The sequence below is a fragment of the Desmodus rotundus genome, chromosome 1 (assembly GCF_022682495.2).
Source record: "Desmodus rotundus isolate HL8 chromosome 1, HLdesRot8A.1, whole genome shotgun sequence".
NCBI classification, from domain to species: Eukaryota; Metazoa; Chordata; class Mammalia; order Chiroptera; family Phyllostomidae; genus Desmodus; species Desmodus rotundus.
Genome location: NC_071387.1, coordinates 184,529,515 through 184,555,418, shown reverse-complemented (window position 1 = coordinate 184,555,418; position 25,904 = coordinate 184,529,515). Strand labels below are relative to the sequence as shown.

General features: G+C 46.1%; 1 protein-coding gene across 1 annotated transcript; it reads right to left on the bottom strand.

Annotated features, from left to right (window-relative positions):
• Positions 1 to 1,522: 1,522 nt before the first annotated feature.
• ROPN1L (rhophilin associated tail protein 1 like) lies at positions 1,523 to 25,256 on the bottom strand. Its single transcript, XM_045186178.2, has 6 exons — positions 25,135 to 25,256; positions 24,785 to 24,939; positions 21,448 to 21,571; positions 20,387 to 20,548; positions 11,889 to 12,064; positions 1,523 to 6,225 (listed from the first exon to the last, which is right to left on the bottom strand). Exons 2-6 carry the CDS (start codon positions 24,913 to 24,915, stop codon positions 6,162 to 6,164), a joined length of 657 nt encoding a protein of 218 aa, XP_045042113.1. The 5' UTR covers positions 24,916 to 24,939; positions 25,135 to 25,256; the 3' UTR covers positions 1,523 to 6,161.
• Between the last annotated feature and the right edge of the window lie 648 nt (positions 25,257 to 25,904).

The window sequence follows — 25,904 nt, the reverse complement described above, 5'->3', positions numbered from 1 at the left end:
ACAGCCAGTGGGCCAGCATTGAGGGGACAGGACTGAGGTGGACATCTACCTCCAACTCTGCTGACTGAGAGTTGCCTCTAATAATGTTCTGGAAACCTAGCTTAGATCTGGCTGCTGAGATGTGTGTTCACCCTCAGAAAAAGAATTTGCATTTTGGCTCCCTTCCCGCCTCCACCCTGCAGGGATGATATATTGTTTTCAGGTGGTATCAGCTAAACAAGGACAGTACATGTTTCTGTGTCAAGTCCTTTTTGAATTTTAGGGCCCTCACAGGACCTTAAATCAGACCAAAACAATTTTGGGGACTGCAGTTTTTTTAAGGAAATTCCATCTCCAGTTCCATGACAGTCACTCTCAAGAAAGACCCAACTTTTGAGACCAGGGACAAACACTGGCAGGGCCCGGCTTACACTGTAGAGTATTTCCATTACTCATTCTATTCCCCTGCACAGACACTTGCGCAGCCTCCCCCACTACCACGCTCCCCACCAGAGTGAGGAATTGGTTACAACTGGTGAACCTACATTGGCACAGCATTATCAGCCAGAGTGCACAGTTTACGTAGCGTTCACCTTGGTGTTTTTCATTGTACAGATTTATACAACTGTATAATGGCATGTACCCACCATTATAATATTATACTACTTTTCACTGCCCTAAAACCTCTGTGATCTGCCCGTTCATCCCTACCCCTCCCTGTAGCCACTCTTTTATTGTCACCATGGTCTGCCATTTCCAGAATGTTATGTAGGATGTAGTAGGAATCAAAAGGTGCGTAGCCTTTTCAGATTGCCTTCTTTCACTGAGTAATATGCGTTTAAGTTTCCTCCATGTCTTCCCTGCCTTGAGAGCTGATTTCTTCTTAGAGCTGCACAGCATTCCATTGTCTAGGTGGACCACGCATCCGTCACCCACTTCATTTTCTTCCATTACCCAAACACCACGTGCTTTTCTGATAGAATGAGATAGTATCCTGACTTGTCTTTTGAGTTCAAACGTTCACATTAGCAAGTTTATTTACAACAATATTTATCTATTCTGTCTTATAAAACTCCATCCAAAAATACCTTCTGGACCTAAGCCAGTTTGGCCCATCAGCAATTTGATGAGAATTTTTGGTGAATGTGAGTGGCCTCCAGTAACAGGATGATGAGGGGGTCTGTGTTCCTCCCCAAAACCTCCCTGAAAGATCATTAAAATGAAAGCAAATCTCATCCCAAATTCATGCCAAGTGAACTGGGGCAAGCAGAGGCTCCTGGCTCCTGGGGAGGGATTGCACTACCATCCCCCCTCCCCCGCAAGCAGAGTCCATTAAATGCTCCCGGACCGCTCTAGAGAGCACATTTTGAGATGGAAACAAGAGAAAATGGAGTAACCCAGGAGGCCGGCCGGGATGGCAGTGTATCTTCTTGCTAGCAGAACTGTCTTCGGGACTGCCTTTCTGAAGAGCAGGGCAAGTACAAGTCCATTCAGCTTGACTCCCAAGTTTTTGACGTGAACCTTGATTCCAGTGGGACACGATGTTCTGGGCCTCATCTGATACGTTCCCTACCCAAGGCCCTGAATCAGGCCTGGTCAAGGACTCCCTGGCTCCTTTCCATGGAGAAGGGTCTCTAGGGCCCACAGCCTGGCCATTAGAAGGGCTCCCTGAATGACTGGACGGGTCACTGCTTCTGCGCAGAGACTATGATTTCATACAGACACTTGCGGTCACAAACCAGGACTACAGGGCTTTGATTTAACCTTATCTATTTTACTTTATATCTTCATTCTTCCATGCCAAAAACCCAGGGTAACGACACCAAAATAGTCACTCATTTTCTATTACCACCAGTAAGAGTGACTGAAAGGAGATGGGGATTTTTAACTTTTCTCTAATTTTTCCCCCTGAATATTGCACTAGGAATATTCAAATAACTGTGCTGTAAAGTCACTTGGAATAGTTCCTGTGGAGACACCAGCGACTGGATACACAGTTAAGTTCAGTGATTTCATTTTACTTTCAATTTTCAGTCATGTCTTTTAAACATGACTTTGCTTTATGATCATGGAAAATATTTACAGGATTCCCAAATCAAATCAACACAAAGGTACATTCAGAGAAGTCCAGCGTCAAGCTCTGCCTCTTCCATCCCACACCTTCCACCTCCTACACAATAACATTTATTTTACGGCTTAGCTTTCTGCTGTCCTATTTACCTACCTGTTTATGTTTAGGTATTTAGGAAGGTCTGTATTGTAATGATTACCATATGCATCTTTATGTAATACCCTTAGTCTTTCTTGGATGCTGTGTGCTCGAAAATGAAATTTCTCTTGCATCTGATGTAAAGATTGTTTTAACAGATTCTTTTCATTTGGAGATGTTCCAGCCTCCAAATTTTTGATAGACGTGCCTATGTGGTCAGAGCATACATCCACTATATGCCATAGCATATCCCCTTTTAGCCATCACCTCATCTTAGTTCTGCAATAAATGATGCCAAATGCTCCCTATGGCTCTTATGCTGACCTCTTTGACATTTTCAGCTGTCTGGCTCTCTTTCTCTAGCAGATTCCCCATGAAGGGTTTGTTGGGACATATTCCCCAAGGATTTGCATGTTCAAACAAGCTTCTTTGTGGCCTTTATGTCCCAGAGCTCCTTGCCAGCTAGTTCCATGTTCCTCTTTGACAACAGTCCAGCACTGCAGGGACAAGCAAAGGGAGAGGGGCAGAACGCACATCCCTTTCAGCCTTTGTCTTCACTTTTTGTTCACAGAGGAACCCAGCAGCCCTGAGAGCTCCAGGACACCTCTGCACTGTGAAGCCCAGGTCCAGCCTTGGGGTTGGGGAGACTCTCCTGAGTCCTCAGTTCCTTTGCTGTCCAATCTGATGGAAAGCAGTTGATTCATTATATTAAAGTTTCCCTTTTCTGTCTCCTGATAGGCTAGAGTATCTTCATAAAATGAAACTGCCTTGTATACTCCACACCATGTGTTCCCCTGAGGTGGCTAATTTCCTGGCTTAAATGAACACAAGGCCCTTTCTGTGCCTTTCATCCGGCCGGCAGCAAGTGGGCAGGAACAGCTGAGTGTGCAGTGGTGTTTCGTGTTCTTCAGCACAGCCCGTTTTCTGCAGCGTTTTCCTCTCGGCACATTCATTCACTCTATGACTTACAACTGCACTGTTGCAAAATTGCAGGTTTCTTTTCTTCTAATCCCCATGTTTTGAGGTCTTACAGTTAGGAGGGAAATATTTAAATTCTTTGGGACAGTCAAGTTTTTAGAAGGCTTAAAGCAATTTTAAAATTATAGGTTCTAGCCAAGATGGAGGCATAGGTAGAAACACTTAACTTCCTCACACAACCAAAAGGATAACAACCAATTTAACAACAAAAAACAACCAGAACTGCCAGAAAAATCAAACTGCATGGATACCCAACAACCAAGGAGTTAAAGAAGAAACATTCATCCAGGCCAAGGATGAATGTCAGGGCAAAAATGGACAGCCAGGGCAGTGAGGACTGTAGCCAGGCCGCAGCTGGTGGAAGGGACTGCCTACATTTGAGGGCAGATAAGCCAGGAGGAACAACTGGGGAGCAAGACAGACCATGCAACCCAGGGTTCCAGCATGGAGAAACTAAAGCCTCAAAACCTCTGGCTGTAAAAACCTGTGGGGGTTGCAGAGAAAGTCCCAGTCTCATAGGAGAGTCCATTGGAGAGACCCACAGGGTCCTAGAATTTACACAAGCCCACCTACCTGGGAATCAACAGCTGAAAGGGCACAATCCACTTGTGGGAAGCAAGGGAAGTGACAGAAAGTGGGGCAAGAACCAAGCAAGTGGCATTGTTCCCTCCCCGAACCCTCTCCCACATACAGCACCACAACACAGCGACCTGGGTTGCTCCACCCTGATGAATACCTAAGGCTCCACCCTTTACAACATAACAGGTGCATTTAGACAAAGAAATACAGCCCAAATGAAAGATCAAAACTCCAGAAAAAGAACTAGGTAATGAGGAGATAGACTGCCTATCAGATGCAGAGTTCAAAACACTGGTAATCAGGATGCTCACAGAAATTGTTGAGTTTGGTCGCAAAATGAAGAAGTGAAGGCCATACAAAGTGAAATAAAGGAAAATATACAGGGAACCAACAGTGAAGGGAAGGAAACAAGGACTCAAATCAATGATTTGAAACAAAAGGAAGAAATAAACATTCAACCAGAATAGAATGAAGAAACAGGAATTCAAAAAAATGAGGAGAGGCTGAAGAACCTCTCAGACAACTTTAAACGTTCCAACATCTAAATCATAGGGGTGCCAGAAGGACAAGAGGAAGAGCAAGAAATTGAGAACTTATTTGAAAACACAATGAAGGAGAACTTCCCTAATCTGGCAAAGGAATTAGACATGCAAGTTCAAGATGCTCAGAGAGTTCCAAAGAAGTTGGATACAAGAAGAAACATACCAAGACACATCATAATTACATTACCCAAGATTTAAGATAAGGAGCGAATCTCAAAAGTATCAGGAGGAAAGGAGAGTAATACCTACAAAGGAGTTCCCATAAGACTATGAGCTGACTTCTCAAAAGAAACCCTGCAGGCAAGAAGGGGCTAGAAAGAAGTATTCAAAGTCATGAAAGGCAAGGACCTACATCCAATATTACTCTATCCAGCAAAGCTATCACTGAGAATGGAAAGACAGATAAAGTGCTTCCCAGATAAGTTAAAGTTAAAGAAGTTCATCATCACCAAGCCCTTATTATATGAAGTGTTAAAGGGACTTATATAAGAAAAAGAGGGAGATCAAAAACTATGAACAATAAAATGATAACAAACTCACAACTATCAACAACTGAACCTAAACCAACAAAAACAAAAACTAAGCAAACAGGAACAGAATCACAGAAATGGAGATCACATGGAGGGTTATCAGTGGGGAGGGAGAGAGTTGGGAAAAAAGGTACAGGTAATAAGAAGCATAATTGGTAGGCATAAAATAGACAGGGGCAGATTAAGAATAGTATAGGAAATGGAGAAGCCAAACAAGTTATATGTACAACCCATGGACATGAACTAAGGGGTGGGGAATGCTGGAAGGCAGGGAGGTGCAGGGTGGAGAGGGATAAAGGAGATAAAAAATTGGGACAACTGTAATAGCATAATAAATAAAATATACTTTAAAAAAGAAAAAAGAGCATTCAGAAACTATTAAATGTTTTAAGCACGGAAAATATTGTAAAAGCTTTTGAAAACTCTAAAAGCAACTTGTAAATTTATGAATAATCTCTATGTGTTGTCTATTTACTGGGAGGGTGACCAAAAGTCCAGGCAAATGATCATCTCAAATGAGGCCATTTAGTATTGAGATGAAAATATCCTTTAAACATCTCAGTGCAAAAAACAACTCTTTTAGATAATAGGAAAACATTTCTCCTGACTTTGGGTTTTCACAAGTCTTGGAACACTGATACCATTGATTGGCATAGTGGCCAATGTGCAGAGAAGCAACAAGCCAAACCATCCCCAAGCTTTCAGAAAAATTATCCAAGATGCATGTATTTCCTTACATTGATCACTCTACTGGTTCTATGTTGTGTATAAGACTGTATATAAGGAATGCAAGTAAAGGAATTGGATGCTTACTCCTGTTTAGTGGACCAATAGTTTGTCCATTTTGCTTCATGTCCATGGCTGCCCTTTGAGCAAGCACAAGTTCCTAGGTCCGTCCGCCTTTCCCAGAGAAAACCTAGATTTACTGAAAATGCTCTTCCTGGCCTGTCTTAGGTGCACCCACCACGGAGTAAAGAGCATCTTCATCTTGCTGGTCAAGTTTCCAATGAAGAAAAAGGACAGCCATTTTTAAACTGCCCATCCCCCTCCATACTCTGTAGCTTCCAAAGAGACAGTCTTACTCAATTAGATCATTTTACTGCTGGAAATGATTTGCCTTTAAGGTTTTTACAAGAACATAGTGAAGAGCAATCATTAAATAGACCCTGACCCTCCGGATGCACTGGTCACATTCCATTACCACAAAAACTCACACGATGTATGTATGTGGTTAATGACAAGTTGTAATTGGTGCCAAGTTTTTAAAAAGCACTCTTTTGACATTAAAATGTGTTCTTCTCTGTATTAATGGCATGTCTTCTGAGTTTTCTGTTTGAGGTTTTTTTAAATTTTCCTCTGTGGAATAAAGAAATCCACAAGTCCTATCATGCCATTCTTTCTAGATTCTCTAAAATAGAAACAGATAAAGACATGTATTAATAATTTCTCACAATACAATACTAATTTTATGAAACAATATGATTTAGTATAATTTAAATGCAATATAATTTTAAAATTTTACCTTAAAATTATTACTGTCTCTAACCAGTCATTATTACCTCAAAAATTAAAGCATTCTATTTTTTTTTATAAAAAATGTGCATTTATTTCTAGGTAAAAAAATCAGTACTAGTCCTAGCCATAGCAATCACACAAGAAAAAGAAATAAAAGGCAACCAAATTGGAAAGGAGGAAGCAAAACTGTCATTGTTTGCAGATGGCATGATAGTGTACATAGAAAATCCTATAGATTCTACCAAAAAACTACTCAACCTAATAAGTAAATTTGGCAAAACAGGAGGATACAAAATCAATATTCAGAAATTGAAGGCATTTTTGTACACCAACAATGAAATCTCAGAAACAGAAATCAGAGAAAAAATCCCTTTTAATATAGCAACAAGAAAAATAAAGTACCTAGGAATAAACCTAACCAAGGAGGTAAAAGACCTGTACTCAGAAAACTACACAATCATGAAGAAAGAAATTAAGGAAGACACAAACAAATGGAAGCATGTATCATGTTCATGGATTGGAAGAATTAACATCATCAAAATGTCCATACTACCCAAAGCAATTTATAGATTCAATGCAATCCCTATTAAAATACCAATGGCGTATTTCACAGATAAAGAACAAACATTTCAAAAATGTGTATAGACCATAAATGACCCCAAACAGCCACAGCAATTTTGAGAAAGAAGAACAAAGGAGGAGGGATCACAATACCTGATATCAAACTGTATTACAAGGCCACTGTAATCAAAATAGCCTGGTACTGGCATAAGAACAGACACATAGATCAATGGAACAGAATAGAGAGCCCAGAAATAAACCCATGTCTCTATAGTCAATTAATATTCAACAAAGGGGGCAGAAGCATAAATGGAGTAAAAATAGCCTCTTCAACAAATGGTGTTGGGAGATCTGGACAACTAATTACAAAAAAAAAAAAAAGAAAAGAAACTCCACCAGCAACTTACATCATATACAAAAATAAACTCAAGATGGATAAATGATTTAAATATAAGTTGTGACACCATAAAAGTCCTAGAGGAGAACACAGGCAGAAAAATCTCAGATGTTCCACACAGCAACATTTTCACCAATATGTCCCCTAGAGCAAGGGACATAAAGGAAAGAATAAACAAATGGGATCTCATCAAAATAAAAAGCTTCTGCATGGCTAAAAAAACATCAGCAACATGAAAAGGGAACCAACCATATGGGAAAATGTATTTGCCAATGATACCTCAGACAAGGGTTTGATCTACAAAATATACAAAGAACTCATGTGACTCCACTCCAGGAAGACAAACCACCCAATTAAAAAATGGGCAAAGGTCATAAACAGACACTTCTCCAAGAAAGACATACAGAGGGTCCAGAGACATATGAAAGGATGTTCAGCATCACTAGCCATCAGAGAGATGCAAATTAAAACCACATTGAGACACCACTTCACATCAGTCAGAATGGCCATCATAACCAAATCAGCAAACAAGTGCTGATGAGGTTGCTCAGAAAAGGGAACCCTAGTGCACTGTTGGTGGGAATGCAAACTGGTGCAGCCACTGTGGGAAACAGCATGGAATTTCCTCGGAAAACTGAAAATGGAACTGCCTTTGGACCCAGCAATTCCATTGCTGGGATTATACCCTAAGAACCCTGAAACACCAATTCAAAAGAACCTGTGCACCCCAATGTTCATAGCAGCACAATGTACAATAGCCAAGTGCTGGAAGCAACCTAAATGCCCATCAGTAAATGAGTGGATCAAAAAACTATGGTACATTTACACGTAATGGAGTACCATGCAGCAGAAAGAAAGAAGGAGCTCCTACCCTTTGCAACAGCATGGATGGAACTGGAGAGCATTATGCTAAGTGAAGTAAGCCAGGCGGTGAGGGAAAAATACCATATTTGTATACTATACCATGCTATCGCCAAGTAAGCCACAAGCCTCTTACCTGGCGATAAGCGAGTTAACCTGAGCTTGTGCTCAGCTTTCATGTATGTCAGCTGAGCACAGCTGACATCAGGAGGCTTTGGTTAGAAAGAAATGACAAAGATGTTTTCAAGGGCCTTAGGGCTTACAAACCAGAAAAACAGTTAGGCAATACCCAGTGTGCCAAAGAAGAAAGAGCAACTAAGAGTTCTTATTGTGAAATGTACATTCTTGAGAAGAATCAGTTCTGAATTCTTAGTCTCTAGCCTAAGATGGCAATGCCCTAAATGACTGGTGGCCTGCGTACTGGATTTCAGGCAGTCTGGATATGTGAACATTCTTTCCTTAGTCCTGCAGGGGTAAACAGAGGTTTATCTGGAGGCTTCGTGTATATGTAGGCATTGATGTAGGACTGACAAGGTCAACGTTGAAGTTCCCAGGCTCATTAAAACAGAGATAGAATTGTTTCTTCATGCCCCAACCTACTTGGTGTTAATTTAGCAGCTTGACTATAGTACCTCTATTTCATTTCTTCTTTCTATTATTCATATGTCAGAAATTTATCTATAAACAATCATCATATAAATGTTACTTTACCCCTTGCTTCTGAGCATTTTTCCATGTTATTAGTTGTGCATTGAAAGTATTGAAATGTTGTTTACCTTTAAAATCAATATAAATCATACATTTGTACAAACTTAAAACAGTATAGAAAGGTATAAAATGTAAATTAATCTTCTTAACCCTGAAAGATTATCACCATTAAAAATTGTTTGCTACTTTTCCGATAAAAGTGATTCTAACTACACAAATGGGCTATTCTACTGTTCTGTATCTTGCATTATATATTTACTGCTGTATCTCGAAGCACAACAAATCTACCTCATTTTAACAACCCTATGGAATCCCTGTGTATGGACGTACCAATTTCACATGCATCCTTCTGACAAATATTTCTCACCTGTCTTTTGTTGTTGCTGTTATTTCAAGCAATACTGCAATAAACTTTAGTTTTTAAATGCCAAAAAAAATAGCACTATATTTAAAGATTTTTCTTTATTGACAACTCAAATTTCAGTCACTAATTAACAAAGGTATCCTTTCATTTAAAAAGTTGGTTCAGTGAAATTTAAAGAACTGTCTTAAGTCTATGAAGCTTTGGCAGTCACAATAGTATCTCTTGATTTTCGTATTTTTAGATATTTTATTTCTTGAAAGACGGTAGGCATAAGTAAACTTCTACTGCTGACATCAGTAGATACACTGTAAAAATACTGAACTATAACAATGTTGACGTTCAATGTCAGTGGGGAAAATGAGATCTGTCTTTAGGGCTCACATTTTAAAAGTAAAAGGGGCAGGCACAGTTAGGCGTGGTTCTGAATCGTATTTTACTGTGGAAAGCAGCCGTCTCTTACAGGCCCGGGGGAATCACACTGTGGAGCAGTCTCATGTGGCTGCTGAGAGAAGAGTGGAGCGTTGGATAATGATGCCTGTCACCCTGACCCTGACCACTTGCCATCCTTCTCCTCAAGCCACAGAGACTGACGGCCATCTGGAGCTCCTGTCCACAGCTGGGGAAGCACCATTAACCAAGTGATGGCAGAAAATCACGGAGTGGAATTTTATGTGGACTTATACCTTAGGTAGAACACACCAGGCCAGGGTCCTTCTGGCAACAAAAGGTTACTCTAAACTTCCAGTGGCTTCCAGAGCCTTCCAGGCTAGGTCCTGGCAATGCTACCCCTTGGCCGTACCCCCACTAACCCCAGACATCTCCTTAGCCAGTGCTCCTGGTTTTCCAGCCCAGGCAGGAGTGAGGAGGAAACTGGTGGTGTCCCATGGCAGGCACAGTGGGGACAGCTCTCTGTGAGGGTGCAGACTACCACCCCACCACTCAAGAGGAGGGAAGCAGGCCGAGGGGATGGACCCCAAGTCAGATGTGGGAAGCCAACAGGTCTGGTGGTAGGACGACACCAGTCTCCCTCCTGAGGCTTGTCAGTGGTGTGAAGGGCAGGCTGGGGGAAATTGGTGACATGCTGGGCAGGGTGCAGATTGCCCTGTGCTCCAGGTTGGGCTGTGTCTGCTGAGGGCCTGGGGGTGGCCCTGGGAAGGCAGGAGGGGCTGTGGCACAGGTGTGGGAGGAGGAGGCCCAGGGGGACTAAGGGAAGGGTGGCTGTAGAGGAGGAGGCTGTGTGAGCCAAGATGGAGATCCAAGAGGGTGGAGTGTTGGGCCACCCAAGGGCCTGCTGGTGTCAGGAGTGACAGGGAGGGGAAGAAATAACTGAGGAGCCACAAGGGAGTGCTTACGAAATTGGCAGATGACAGATGAGAGAAAAGACAGTGGACTATGGAGTCTGCAAGCACAGTCAGGTGGCAGGGGCCTCAGAGGGGATACGATTTTGAAGGAGGGAGAGGAAATGGCTTGGAAGGGTAAAGAGTGAGGACTGTGGGGGTAGCCAGGGTTCCGTCAGGCAGGAAGTGAGGGAGGACTTGGCCCAGGGTTCGCTGGGGCATCCCAGATGTGGAAGGTTTGGCGGGAGTAGGAGGGGATGAGCAGCTGGGCAGTGATCGTGCACCTGCCAGGTGGGGCTTCTCAGGGGCCCAAGGGGATGTGCATCCTCCTAGTCCAGCCCCCATCCCTGGGCTCTGTAGTCCTCATGGCCCTCCAGCCCGCCTGCTGTCTGCGTACCTGCATCTGGTGTCCCCAGGATTGCAACTCCATGGGGCCTGGGGTGACCTGACCCATGGACTGCATCCCTGGCACAGAGTAGGCACTCTGAGAACATGTGCTGGGGGCAAACAGCTCCCGGTGGGAGGTATGAGGCTTGGGCACTTGAGGGCAGTGGCCCAGGAGGTGCTGAAAGGCCTTGGAGCATAGCCTCTCCCTCCCTCCTCCCTCCCTCCCTCTCTCTCTTCCTCCCTCCTTCCCTCCCTCCCTTCCTCCTGAAGCCTGAGGGAGCCGGTCTGTCCTGCCTCATCTAGAGCCTCCTCCCCTGTAATCAACAGGCTTCCTGGGCTTAAGCCCATGAGGAGCACCACCACCACCGTCAGGGAGCCTCTCCTGTGAAGCCACGGCCCCCAATACTTGGGGGGAATGGGTTGCCACCACTGCCCCACCTGCCTTCCAGACTGCTCTTCCTCTGCACACCCCTCACCAACTAGCACAATATGGGGCACACAGTCAGCACCCCACGAATGTTGCCAGAACAGAGGACGAAACTTCGTCAATGAGCCCAGCCATGCCCTCCACCTGCGGTAATCCATTCCTGCATTTCATCATTGAGAAATGAATTCTTTTCAATATGCTATGGTTTTAAGCCACTTTACACACTACACTTAAGAATCAAGATACATTTAGATAAACTTTTCTAACAGACAGGACAAGTTTTCTCCCTCTGAAGTCTGAAGAGAACCGAACCCCAGACTGCCCTGAATCCCGTGGGAAGAAAGCTGCTTCCTGCCGTAGCTGACTTAGCACAACTTGGTGACTCTGTGTGGGTACGATTCTCTCCTATCACGTCACAGCAAGATTAGCTGGGACCAAGGTAGCAGAGATAAGAGGTGAGAGAGGGGAAGACCTCTAATCATCAACATGCCCGCACACCCAGAGGGCTACTTACATATTTTCCTTTAGAGAGGTGAGGTAGACCTCCGTGTCCACAGCAGGGATATCCGAGTCCAGTCCCGACAGGTAGCGGTAGACGTAACAGAAAGTCTCAAAGGGGATGCGTGCAGGCCCCCCCTCCGGGTCTTTGGTCAGGATCTCACACAGGTGCTTCATTGCACTATTCAAGGACTAGAAATGTCATAAACAGGGGGAGGGGGTGGCAATTAATGCTTGGATTTGCTGAAACTGGTGGCAAAGACACCAGCAGAATAAACACTTGATTATATCTTACAGAAATTCTCCCAAAGTACACTATGTTCCTGATCTAAATTAAAGACCAGGTGAGTGTATACTTGCCATAAAGAAAAATAAAAAGGAAAGGGTTCATCAGGATGCAACTGGTCTGAAAAATTTTAGTCCACTGATTTTATATTAAAATAGAAATAACTTTTAAAATGGGAATATCGATCTCCTTAAAGATACCTCTCCCACGCTGTTGTCCATGTCCATGGGTGATGCATGCATGTTCTTCGTGATGCATGTATGTTCTTCGTCTAATCCCTTCACCTTCTTCCAACCTGTCCCATCCTCCCCCTTCCCCTTGTACAGCTACCAGTCTGTTCCTTGTTTCTGTGCCTCTGGTTCTATTTTCCTGGTTAGTTTATTTTGTTCCTTAGATTCCAGTTATGAGATCCTACGGTATGTGTCTTTCACAGCCTGGCTTATTTCATTTGGCATGATAGTCTCCAGGTCCAACCATGCTGTCGCCAAAGTTCTGCAAGAAGAGGTGCATCACCATCACTATCTTCTTCAAAATCTTCACCTCCCTCATCTATCAGAGGACCGAGGTTCAGAAGTTGGCTGAGCTGCTGTCGTCAGCTTTCATGATTGGCCGACGGCAGATTCAGCAGCCTCTGCAGGTCACAGACTCTGCAACGACTGTTGGCTCCCCGAATCCTCACATCTTTGTTTCTAAAGATGGGTCCAGGCTGGGGGCAGTGACTGCGTGACAGGGAGGAAGGAACCTACTTTCATCTCAGGAGGTGCCATTCTGTGGCTTCGTGTACATGTAAATTATTACTCCATAAAACAGCGTGACCGCTGTGAGGGGGGAACCGCTGGTATGTACTTCATGCTGCCGGGCTGAGGACTTGATCCTCGTGGCAGTTTGAGTGATGACTGCACGAGAGAATTTGTGATAGAAGTACTAGAAGAAACACCACTCCAAAAGCAAAAACAAAGACTCAATGATTTTTTAATAAACCTAAGCCATCTTGATTAATGCCAGCGTCTCACAGGAAAAACTATCCACCTCCCAGTGTCCACATCTCGGCTACTTCAAAGTCAAGGAGCAAACAGTTAAGGCGCTGCCAACACCACAGAACAGGCTGTGAGCACCACCTCCTGGCAAAGCTGAGGGTGCATTGTGACTGTGTAGTGAAGAGGTTGGCAGGCAGCCGTGTAGTGGTCATAGGCCATTACGGCCAAGACAAGACACACTGTGACTCCCAAGTCAAGGGCAAAGAAGTACTATTGGAGCACATACCTGAGGGTATTACTATTACTATTACTATTACTGAGTACGTAATAGTTTTTGGATCCCATTTATTTACCTCGAATCTGGGGGACCTTGCTAGTTACATAACAAAGGTCCGAAAAAGGCAAACTGGGTAAGAAATACATGGGAGTATGGAGTTGGGTATTGAGGTAAGATAAAAGAATAATGGTTGTGTTTCCTACCAGAGTCACAGAGATGATGCCCTCTAACTGGGGCTGATGGGAAAGACCCGGGAGGGTGCCGTCTACTCCTGACCGTCCGCTGCCTATTTCCACTGTTCCTCATGAGGGCTGAGACACACTGCCTCGGTAACGCAATAATGCCAGCCTTAGACAGAACGAAAATCTCTGAAGTTTTCCTCGGGTACTCAAAACCCACTTATTTGCATGGTTTCTCCCATTTGGAACATCTGTTAATATCTCCCCTGTGTTCCAAAGCTTCCCATATGGAGTGTCCAAAGCTTCTCCATATTTAATCATATCCAACGTGGTTCTAAAAATAATGTTAAAGCCAATCACAATGAATTTTAAATCACTGAAAAACTTACGATGCTACGCTACATATGGTTCTATGTATTTTGATTAATAAATTCATAAAGTTGATTACATAAAGATACACCTCCTGAGCCAATGCAGAACCCTTCAACCCCTTTGGCCCCACAACATACCTAGGGACAAAGCACATTGTTACCAATTAGAGGGGCCACCTGTGAAGGGTGGGAGCTGGCAGGGTCCTGCTGATGCCCACCTGCCCATTGGACTCTGTGCAGGGCCCGCCCTTGCCCTGGGCCTTGTCTCAGTTCTGGAAAGCATCATGCCTGCCTCCACTGCACACAGTGTACCTGGCTCACACTCTGTCCCTCTGCCTGCACCACGCACCCTCACCCCAGCGTGGTCCACATCCTAGACTTGCAGTCCATGTGCCCATCTTCAGGGAAGCCTTCCCCCCAACACCACTAAGCCTCCAGAGCACGTGACCCAGCCCAGCCTCCCCTTCAAGCCATTCAAGCCACGAGGGCATGAGGAGACACATCCAGGGTGGGGGGACCATCACCTGTGTCAAAGACAGTGTCAGATTCCCAGGAATTTTGTGCGATGGTTGGCCATCTGTGGGCAGGTTGAAATCAGCTACGGGGGGAGCAGATCTCCATCATCCATGGGCAAGCACTGCAAACGAGGGCCTTCCTCCCAGGGGCACTCCTGAGGGCCGTCCCCAGGGGAAAGCTGCAGCTGCAGGGAAAGCCATGGGACCTGCCTGCCTGGATCAGTGACAGTACGGGGCGGGGGGCACTCTGACCCCCGCAGGAACATGCAAATGGCTGGAGCCAGGCCTGCCTACCTTCCTTCCATCCTTCCTTCCTTTTCTTTCTTTCTTTCTTTTTTAAACAACTCACTTTTGTTATCTGGTAGTTTCTGGGGGTGGGGAGTCTGCACACAGCTTAGCTGGTCCCCTTGTCAGGCTCAGTCCAGGTGTGAGCCAGGGCTTGGTTTCCACGCAGAGGCTCCAGTGCTGAGGGAACCAGTGGCAGCCTCACCAGGGTCACTGGCAGCACTCATTCCTTGTTGCTGTAAGCTGGTCTTGCTGGGATTGGCTGGTGGCTGCCCTCAGCTCCAACAGGCCACCCGCAGATCCTGGACGCGTGACCCTCTCACAACGTGGCAGCTTGTTTCTCCAGTGCACAGGGAGCTCCACCAGGTCCTCTCAGCACGTGTGTGAGAAAAATCTCCTTGTGTTTCCAACAGGGGGAGGAGAAAAGGTAGCGAGACAGGAGGTTCTTGCACAGGATGAAGCGTCTCAGAGCTGGACAAGGCATCCCCCTTCCTCTTCACAATAACTGTGAGGTGAGGACAGTGGGGCCCAGAGAGGCAAAGGTACTTACTCAGGGTAAACCAGCCAGGAGCTGAGGCAGGCACTGCTACCACACTCCCCCGCACTAACAGCTGCTGGGCTGGCTCAGAAAGGACAGGGCAGACACAGGGCCACATTCCCAGGATTCCAGGCATTGGGCTGCAGGAGGTGAAGGCCGGAGCGGAACAGACGCCTGTCACTGACAGCTGGGACTCGGGGCTGGGTGGAGAGCAGGCCCCCTGACGCTCCACTGGAAGAGGCCCTTGTTGGCTGCACTTCTGTGCGGAAGGGCAAAGCCGTCCTCTAAAGGGCCGTGCTGCAGAGAACTTGCTGAAATTGACGTTGTGTTTTACATTATGTGTTCCTTGCTCGAAACTTTGCGAAGACATGTTGTTATGTTGGATTTTGCTTTTGTAACTGACACAAGTGGAAGGGGGCCCCACCCCCGAGGGCGGGGGCCCAGCGGCTGGCGAGGAGCAGGCAGACGAGGTCTGTGTGACGGGAGGTTCCAACACTCCTGAGGAGGAGGTATTTAAGGAAAGAAATACATCCAAACGTTCTAGCATCACTGCCTTCCACAAAGGCACGATGACATTACCGGTGCTAACATTTCTGACAGTAAGATCTGCAGTAATTTTTACATCTGAAAGAAATCACAAAGCAACTCGCGTGGTTTCACACTGAGAGTTGTTTCTTAAAAGCAGATTGCTGACTCCAAAGGGCGGTAGGTAGTCAGGCTTCTTGCTCACAGCCTCGGCAGGTGGCCCACCTCTGACCTCCTGCCATGGCCAGTTCACTCTCAGGTACCTACGACCTCCCAGGGGAGGGGGTGACTGCCCCACTCGCTTTCTCGGCCAAGCGCTCCCGCCCGAGCCGCCATCTGAAACTGACGTGCAGACGTGTGGAAACACGGGTGCAGAGGCGCCCGCGGTTCCTGAGCCTCTTCCACACGCAGTTCTATGGCATTTTTCAATTTCGGAGTCTTAGCTGCCATCAGGATGACACACGGAACCCCCTCGCCCAAGCCCCCAAAGTGCCCCTTTTAGCGAGCATGGAAACAAAGGTGAGAACAATGTCTTGACCAACCCCTTCAGGTAAAATGAGGACAAACACGGTCTTGCTCCCGGAGGTGCGGCCTGACCATGCTCAGGAGGCAGGCGGATGTCATGTCAAACTGTGCTGTTAACCCCAACTCTCGTGTTTAGGAAGCCTACGAGCCTTTTCACTTCATTTTCTTATCCTCACAGGATTTCTCACTTAAAACGCGGTTCTGGGGCTTGTGGCAGGTGAGGGTGGGAGACCCACATTCTCTGAGGGGCCAGAGTGAAGCCATCCTGTTCAGGCTGGACACTGCCCTTGGCATTGTCCAGGAAGGGGACGGAGGGACCACCATGTCCAGCATCCACTGTCGTGCGTGGATCGGATGGGAGCACAGAGACAGCCCCAGTGGAAAGCGCACCCACCTCTCCTCTTCCCCACAGAGGGAGAGACTTGGGCCCGGTAATGGGCTAAGTGGTACTGGGGACAGGAGAGCCCAGAAACCCAAGAGTGGTCCCTTCCTCAGTCACCAAACAGGTCTGGGCCGGAGGCCCTCACTTACCGAGGGAGGCTGTATCCAGAATACGCTTTAGAGGCCAACTGGGGAATGCTGAATGGAAGGCAATGGGTAGTAAGCAAGGACACCCCCTCTACCCGAGACAGGTGCCACCAGCAATGTTCTTAAGCATTAAAATAGTGGATGAAAATTTTTTGGTTTGTTTTTTAAGCATGGGGATCATTTTTGGAGCATCAAAAAATTGTGAACCAAGTCCCCCATTCCCTACAAGCACTGACTGAGGAAGTCCGTAATGACATCATAGAACCACCAATGGTGCTGCAGACACGTAAAGATACAGGTCACAACATATAGGCGTAATTATTTCACCAGGTAAGCTCTCGCAGCACAGGGCAAGAGGACGGGAAGCACTACCACTCCCAACCTGCCTGAGGCAGCCCGCGAGGCCCCTGATCCCCGCCTGCAGCTTTCAACGCAACGGCAGGAGCAGAGCTCAGCGCTCCGAGAGATAACAGGACGTCAGCTCCGAGGGCACAGGGGTGAGGGCGCAGGGGCGTTGGCCTCTCTCGTTCACTCTGGAGTCCTCCGCACGAATCAGTGCTGCACAGGCGTTTGTGCCAGCATGGAGGAACGGGCTCCAGTCTTTGTGGAAATCTTCAACTCGATTCACCTGACTAGAGTGGTTCTAATCTCTAGAACGTGGAAAAAGAAAGCATCTGCCACAAGCCAGGCAGATGACGCGGCTGCAGCAGCAGGTCAGCGTCCGCCATGGAGGCACAGAGACCAGGTTCCCATTTTACAGAAATCCCACGTGAAAAAGGAGGCAGTAGTCCATTCTAACTTACTCCTCGTCATCTTGCTTCACTTCTTCATTTCCTCCTATTTGAAGGTCTTTTTTTTTAAGCATAAAGATAAATGTTAAGGTGCCAAACTACCCCAAGAATCATCTTCTGGAAGTCACAGCTTCAAGTCAGTGCTCTTCCAAGCTACCCTGCCAACGTGGGTATACAGTGGCATCAATAAGGCAAATCCCTGCATCCACGTCCAAGCCTGCTTTGGGGGTCTCCCTGCCCCTGCAGCCCCTGCCGCCAATGGCTGTTTGAACTCATCTCTGCATCTCATAGGGCGGGGCAGGCCCAGGAGAGCCAGCACCCCACTACCACCACCACTCTGAGTCTTTCACACTTGAACTTCATCCTTGATGGCAGGCAGGGGCCATGACTTTCCACAGCAGGAAGGGGCTTTAGGAGAGAGGTAGGGCAGGGGCCAACAGTGAACACAGCCACTGCAATGGCTTAATTAGGGGACAGAGCTGGACCCACATAGCCTGTGACAGGAAGAAGAGAGGCCTGCATGCTGTTTTCCACACCCCTTCCCCAATGTGCAGTGTAGAAGATAAAGCTCCATCCTTGACAAGATGTCTCCATCTAGTGTCTCGCACTGCACATGCATAAGAGACCCAATCTGCCAAACCAGTCCCTTGTGGTTTTAAATCTGGGGCTTCGTTTTCACCATCAGGGAGATAGAAATTACAAAGATGGATCCCAAGATATGAAATATTCTGCTTTCTCATCAAAACTAAGAGGCACAAACCCATAAACATTAATTCATATGTTTGATAATATGAATTCCATATAACTAATTCCATATAACTAAAATCTTGCTTTCACAGAGTTCCAAAGAAACCAAGCAACATGAAATTTTTAAATACTTAAATGTACTTGTCTTTGCCCTTCCCCATAACACCCCACTGAGCTCCGACTCCCCTGGTGACCCCGATGCTGTCTTTCCTACTTGTCAGCCAGCGTCCAGCCCTTGGCACGATTAGCCCAGGGCTGACCACCCTTGCTGTGGCTGACCGCCTCTGGGCAGTTACACAGCAAAACTGAGCAACATTAGGCAGCCACCGGCCCGACTCCTGACCTGACGGGGCTTTCAGGGTTTCTCCGCTGGAGCCATTAATAGGCAGTGAATTGCAGTGTGTTCCCACAGAGGGTATTGCATGGCAGAGGAGATGATCCACACCCATTACAATGACACAGACGGATAAATGTAGAAATCTAACTGGGAATGAAAGTGTCCCAGAAGATTACTACAGCATAATTATCTTTTCATAAATATAAACAGAACCACAGTAAGGTATTTCTCAGGGTATACATGAGGTCTGTCCAGAAAGTATCTAGCCATGCACTATGGAAAATAGAGACATTAATTGAAGAAGATACAAGAAAACTGTACATAGGACAATGATGCCTCAGTCCTCTTCAAAGTAGGCACTTTGGGACCTCACACAGTTCTCCCAATTGCCACCAGCTGCCCCATCGTATTTTCCTGAATCTCATCGACAGTCTGAAATCTCTTGCCTTTCAAAGGTGATTTTTGTTTTGGGAAAAGCTGGAGGTCACAGGGTGCCAAATCTGGGCTGAGTCACCTGGGTGATTTGACGTTTCGCCAAAAACCTCTGCATGAGACATGATGCCTGAGCAGGCACGTTGTAGTGATGAAGCTGTCGATCACCAGTTGCCCATAGCTGCAGCCTTGTACATCACCTGAATAGTTTCCACAGAGGAATGTTCCAGCTTAACGCAAAATCTGATGCAGATTCATTGCTCTACTCGCTCAGTCATTTTGCATGCGACAGCCACACAGTACGCATGCTCACACAATGGCATCTAGCGCCCCCACTGACTAGTACAGTGAAGTCATCATTATTCACGCATGCTCATTCAGGTCCACTGTCCTTGGCTACAGGTTACATCCATGTCACACAAACTGTTCTTGTTACATTAACAATGGCTGGACTTCTGGACAAACCTCGTATATGTGGTAAAAGGGAAGTGTAGGGGTCAGGAGAGCCTAGCTTCAAGGGGGTGGGTTATTGTCAGTGCTAGTGATCGTGTTAGATAGTACTCCATAAATAAATTTTTAAAAATTAAAACTAAATCAAAGAGGCTCATGCATGGACCTAAGATGAGTGAAGCAACTGAGCTCCTAGGCTCACGCACCCCTCACCTCAGAAATAGCAGGGTCATCTGGGTCTTCACTCCCAAGTCCTCGGGTCACACTTTAACATCAGCAGAGCTGCACTGTATCTGTTAGTTACTAATAATAGATTGTAACTAAGGTATAAAACAGTTCTGTGCTTCTCTCCACAGATTAGGAAAACAGATGTTATCTTTGCCAAATGATGTGTAATTTAATAAAAAGTCATCTTTTCTACAACCTACATACAGTTCAATGGTATCCATATATTTTATCTACTGTTGATATCTTCTGGTATATCGGGAACAACGTGCTAACCAACTGAGCTACCTGGCCAGGGCTACTGTTAACATCTTTTAAATTGAGATATTCATAAGTATTTAACTTCTGCAAATTAAAATAACCATAATCCTGAAAATACATTAGATATCTGAAAAACATTGCTTTTCTAAGACAAAGTTACTAAAGTAATGTGTTTCCTTCAGTCGCTGAAACACCTAAGTCATTTTTCAGCCAGGTGATTCTATGATTACACAGAATCACCAAAACGCTATTTCTAGGTACGTACCCCGCCGAGCATGCTACATCCAAGTGCTAAAAACTTCATCCACTCAATTTTGTGTTCACAAGGATCCAACTGCAAGATAGCTCTGAATTTTTCAACTGGCAGGCACAAATTTTTCCACTTCTGCTCAAGGTCAGCTAATTCCACATATTGCTTGTGGCTACACTGTTTAGAAAACACAGTATAATTTATATAAGTTTTAAAATCCACAAAATAATATAATGCTGTGAATACTTGAACACACCCTAAGCAGCCAACCCCACGCAGGGACAGGTGAACTCTGAATTCATGACCCAGTTAGCCCTGGGGAGGGAGGGGCGGGGGATGTGCGGTGGGGGAGACACCCATGCGGGGAGGGGGACAGCGAGCTCGACAACAATGTACTTCTTAAATAAGGACTGTGAAGCAAGTATGGTACAGCTTTATAACTTAATAAAATGGGCATGCTGATATTGGGTGCATGATTCTCAATCTATCTGAAATACTTCACAATAAAAGTTAACTTCAATAAATAAAATATTTGAAATCCAACCCCATAAACATGGTAACAGTTACATGGGAGAAATCTTAAAACTGAAAATAAATGTACAGCTCCTACTATGTTGAAACAGTCTATAACAATGGGTAACTTTTGTGATCTGCCAGCACTATTCTGTGTGCAAAGCTTCGGGCAATACTGGCATGTCTTTCCCCTTTCGGTGGCTATTCATTTTCCCCTACCTCAAAATCTGCAGTATAATGAGCACGATGCTGTACACCTGAAACTAACCTAATATTGTATGTCACCTGTAATTTTAAAAATGCCAGATTAAGCATCTTAATCTGGCATTTAAAAGAAATTACACTTCACTTTTCTACAATCTAATCCTGAGTAACTATTTTGGGTTCTTTCAGCTAGAGAGAGGCACTGAATACAACAGAGTCCTCTTCGAATGAAACCCAAAGGGTTATGATGGGGAAAGCACCGTGCAAGGATGACAGCGGTGGTGGCTTCCGCCAGGCATTGGGGGACAGCAGGGCTTTTGCTCAAGTAAGGCTGACTGGTACTACGAACGCTCTTATACCTGCTTGTGCAAAACTTTCAGCAGCCCTTGAGTCAGGCCGGTGTCTGTTTTCTGAGTGGCCACGGGCATTTCAATTCTGTCCTTTACAGGAAGTGGATCTCCTCTTGACAAAGCTGAAAAATACCTAACAAACAACAGACATCTCTGAAGACTCAACAATACACAAAAAGCAAATCAATTAACAATTCGTTTTCTTAAACGAACCCTGCACCCAACAGTGATTAGGGAGGAAAGCGCTGGAGTCCCAAGGCGCAGGTCAGTCTCCACTCCTCCACTCAGCTCCCCTACTTCCCCCTCCCTGCTGCCTCTCTCTCTGTCTGCAAGCCTGGGATAATGACAGTCTCTTCTGGGCCTTGCTATTTTTCCAGGGGCTGGAGTGCAGCCATTGCTGCCTATTCAACTCTAACGCAGGCAGGTCAGGGATGCCCTCTATTTGCTCCACTGGGAATGGGCTGAGCCACTATGCTAAGTCAGAGGCTGCCCCTCCCCTCCCCTTCACTCTTCCTGCCTGGTTTGTTTTTTGTTTATTTTTCTAGTATTTTTTCCCATAACTGATCCTTTCTGGGCCCCAGATATTGCTGCTTATATGGGGGACAAGAGAGGTCACAGAAATGTTTGGGGTGACAAGTCAAGAGAGGGCACACACCCAGCCTCAGGCTAGTGGGGAGGGAGGGGAAGGAGTGCCAGGCAGGTTCTTCTGCAAAACTCACTTCCCTTTGGGCCAGCATGCTGGAGGTGGCCACAGGTAATAATTTTAAAAATATGAATAATTAGAAACATCTCTGAATACATAACAAAATATAAGTAAAAAGATAGTTGATAGGCTAAAACAAATTTTGTAACTCATCCCCTTTCTCTCCACCCATCAAATTCAACTTTGCTTTCATGCTTTTAAGACAACCCCAGTCGTCTCTTGTTTATTTAATGGTTTGAGGGAGAGTCAAAACGAGGCAGCAGAGAGTCAGACAAGTGCGGACCCTGAGACCTAAAGTGCCAGGCTGAAGGATGGGTGCTGAGCTTTGTTCCTAATTAGGGTTTTCACCTACCTCATGGACTTTATTCTTCATAGCCTATCAAATCCGTCCCCAAGCTGGATGGAGCCTGCAGAGCAGTGGTTCTCAGCAGGGGGCGATTTGGGTCCTGCCCCTTCCTGAGAAGGCACCGACAGTTCCCAGGGATAGCTTGGTTGTCACCACAGGTGGTGGACCGCCATCTAGTGGGTACACACTAGGATGCTGCTAAGGATCCTACACCCCTGCCTCTCTAACCCCCAAAATGGTCCCCACCACAGTGGCGAACAAGCCAAGACTGAGAAAGCCTGCTTTAGTGACCAGACCAGCTTGTGCTAAGCTCTGGTAGTTCCCTGGAGACACGTGTGAGCGAAAGTAGCGTTTTAGCGCTCAACCAATTCTGGCTTCCATCCTACTGTGTGATACCCAACCACTCAAAGACACAATAAGGCACAGCCATCACTGTGATGTCACAGCAAGGTACACAGGCTGGGGGGCAAGGCTCTCTTACCTCTGCCGCTGGTAAATCTCACTTGAAAAGAATGCTAACCTGAACGTGGACTTGAGTCCTCTACAGCAGTCACTTCCATATGCACCCTGGTTTTCTGCTCTTTTTATTTTGATCTTCGTGACGCAGGCCCTTTGTTCATATGCTGTGTCCTCATCTTAGAATACCAATCTCTGCCTACGAAATCTTTCAAAGACCAATTCACCTTCTTCTGAACAACATTCTAACAGATTCTGTTCTGAGAGACCTGGAACACCTCCGAGTCCATTACACACACATTGCTTAACGAGTAACGCTTGTCTTTTCTCCTAAACTCTGAAATTAGAATTTCATGAATGCATGGAACATTCAGAAAGTTCTTAATTAAGTCTTTTAAAGTGAAACTTAAAGTATTAGTTGTCCCTAAAGCATTACCAAATATAACTTAATGTTCCAAGAAAATTATTAAATCTTAGAATGTTGCAGAGTACAAATAAATCTTATGAGTCCCAACTATCTTTTATTTAGGCCATGATTTTTCTGGGCAAAAACCTTCAGAGAATATTTCAGAAGCAATTGACCGAAGTGTCTGTCAGAAAGCAAAGCACCATATATACAAGTAGGAGCCTTGTATGGGAGGTTCAGTAAGGGCCCCAGGGATATCTAGGTCCCAATCGTGGAAACTGCGGGCCTTATTTTGCATGGTAAAAGGGACTTTGCCTGTTATTTAAGTATTTGGAGATGGAAAATTTATACTGGGTTATCTGGATGGGTCCTAAATGCAATTACAAGTGTCCTTAGAAGAGGCGGACTTGAAGGTGCCACACTACTGGCTTTAAAGTCAGAGGCAGGGGACATGAGCCAGAGAATCCAAGGAATGAAGCTCTAGAAGCTGGAGAATCCAAAAGATGGACTCTCCCTTCAGCCTCCAGACAGAGCAACGCCTTGCTGACATCTTCACTTCAGCCTGGTGAAACTGATTTTGTGCTTTGGGCCACCAGACCTTTAAGAGAATAAATGAGTTGTTTTAAGCCATCACATTTTGTGCACTAGTCATAGGAAACTAATTCACCTTGGTTATATAGTTTTGAGGTCAGCAAAATTTGATATGCTAGTTACTAAAACATTTTATTTGCATTTATACTGATTCGTATGATCATAAAATTGAGCTTCTGTTTGTTGAAAAAGGGCAAAGAGTTTTCCTGTAAAATCAAAAGGGTTTATTTTAATGATTCTAAGGTCTGTTGACTTGTAACTTTAAAATTAGGAATGACTGTTTCTAGAAATAGTTAGAAAGCTTGCCCCAAAAAACTTTGAAAGCTCAGTTGCTGTGAACTAAGATGGGCAGAGTTGAGCCCTACCGCAGCCTTGGGCTGGAGAACCCCAACGTAACTTTGCTGTTGCGGGTCTGCCAGGACCTAGCCCTGAGAGGATTCCCTGAGGAGGAGGAACATGGCCGTAAGATTCCCCCTCGTAAAAATCACTTTACAAATAAAATGGGTCTGTAATTGGTGTATAACGCAATGAATTAACTTTATACCCGAAGCAAATGCTTTCTAAACTTTAGTCTATCTGCATAAACATCACTTTCCAACAATGGGGTTGTCACTACTCTGTAGATAAGGAGCATTGTGCGGTAATTTCTGTTCCCATGGTCAATAAACCACGATGCTTCCTAGATAGATACTGAGGTGTAGGTACCACCGATGCTAAAGTGAAGTCTTGCCGATACTCTATAAGCGTTCTGGGCGTTGGACCACCGCTCCAGAAAGGAAGATTCACTAACGCGCCTGGGCACGCGGACCGCGGTCTTTTCCAGGCGCAGGTCCCGGGCGCTTACCCCGCGGACCACTGCAGCACGTCCGCGGGCTGGGTGCGGATCGCTGCCTTGGTGAATTGCTTCAGGATGTCCGGTAGTTCCGGGGGAATGTGGATCTGCTGCGCGCAGAACATGGTGTCGGGAAGCGGCATCGCTCTCCAAAGATCAGGATCAGGCTGGAAAAATCAAGGAGTGCTGCGGCGGAGGAAAGGCGGTGAGTTGCCCGTCTGCCCTCCCCCAGGTTTGGGCCCTGGCCAGGGTTCGGGGTTTGGGCGGGACCGGAGCCCGGAACCCGGGTCCGGGCCGGGGCCCCGGATTTGGGGTTGGCCAAGAGGCCGGTTTCTCGCGGCCCGGACCGCGGGGACTCTTACCCGCTATTCCTCGGGCTCCTCGAAAATTGAGGGCCAACCGCCCCCTCTAGCGGCCTAGACCCAGCTGCTGCGGAGCGCAAGCCGGAGCTATTGTTTCGCAGCAGTAACCAGGCAACCGGGACGCGTGCGCGGCCCCGCCCCCTAGCGCTGCGCACGCGCACACGCCTCTGGCTTAGGGTGGGTTGCCAGTGGGTAGTCCGGGAGGCAATGCGCGTGCGCACGCTGGCTACAGACCCACTGCCAGAGCTGATCGTTTCACTTTAGGAGAAAAGAGCGTTTTGATCGCTTTCCCGCCGCCGACAGTGAGAAGCGAATTCACAGAGACCACCTCCTCCTTCTCCTTGCTCTAGCAACGGGAAACTTAGGGACGGGGCGACTCGGGTTCTACTTTTTTGGAAGCCGTTAATGTCACGAGGGGTGATCCCGTGCAGTCAGCGTGAGCCTCCCTGAAGGAATCTGGCCCTTGCCTTCCCCAACTGCCTCGTTCAACCTGCACGTGCCCTTGGCAGCTTGTCCAAAAGACTTCGAAGTGTCGGCGCCTTGAAGCGCTTGCTGTTCCCATTGTCCAGTTGTTTTCCCTCAGTGAGCTCATTCTTCAGATCTGTTTATAAACTACTTGAGTTTAGACAGTGGGTAGTTTCCAGCCATAAGATTCTGTTTAACTTGTTTTCCCAAAATAGGGTGGTTCAGCCACTGGGTGTAGGAGAAAATAAGCCACCTCTGATAGAAGCGCTTTAAGTGGAAGGGTAGAAGAAATTGTTCGGTTCTGG

Coding starts and splice junctions, on each gene's coding strand:
- ROPN1L (XM_045186178.2), bottom strand. CDS start 24,915: ATGCCGCTTCCCGACACCATGTTCTGCGCGCAGCAGATCCACATTCCC. Junction 20,549..21,447: donor TGAAAGTTTTGCACAAGCAG/GTATAAGAGCGT, acceptor TTTTCTAAACAG/TGTAGCCACAAGCAATATGT. Junction 12,065..20,386: donor GATGTAGCATGCTCGGCGGG/GTACGTACCTAG, acceptor TGACATTTCTAG/TCCTTGAATAGTGCAATGAA.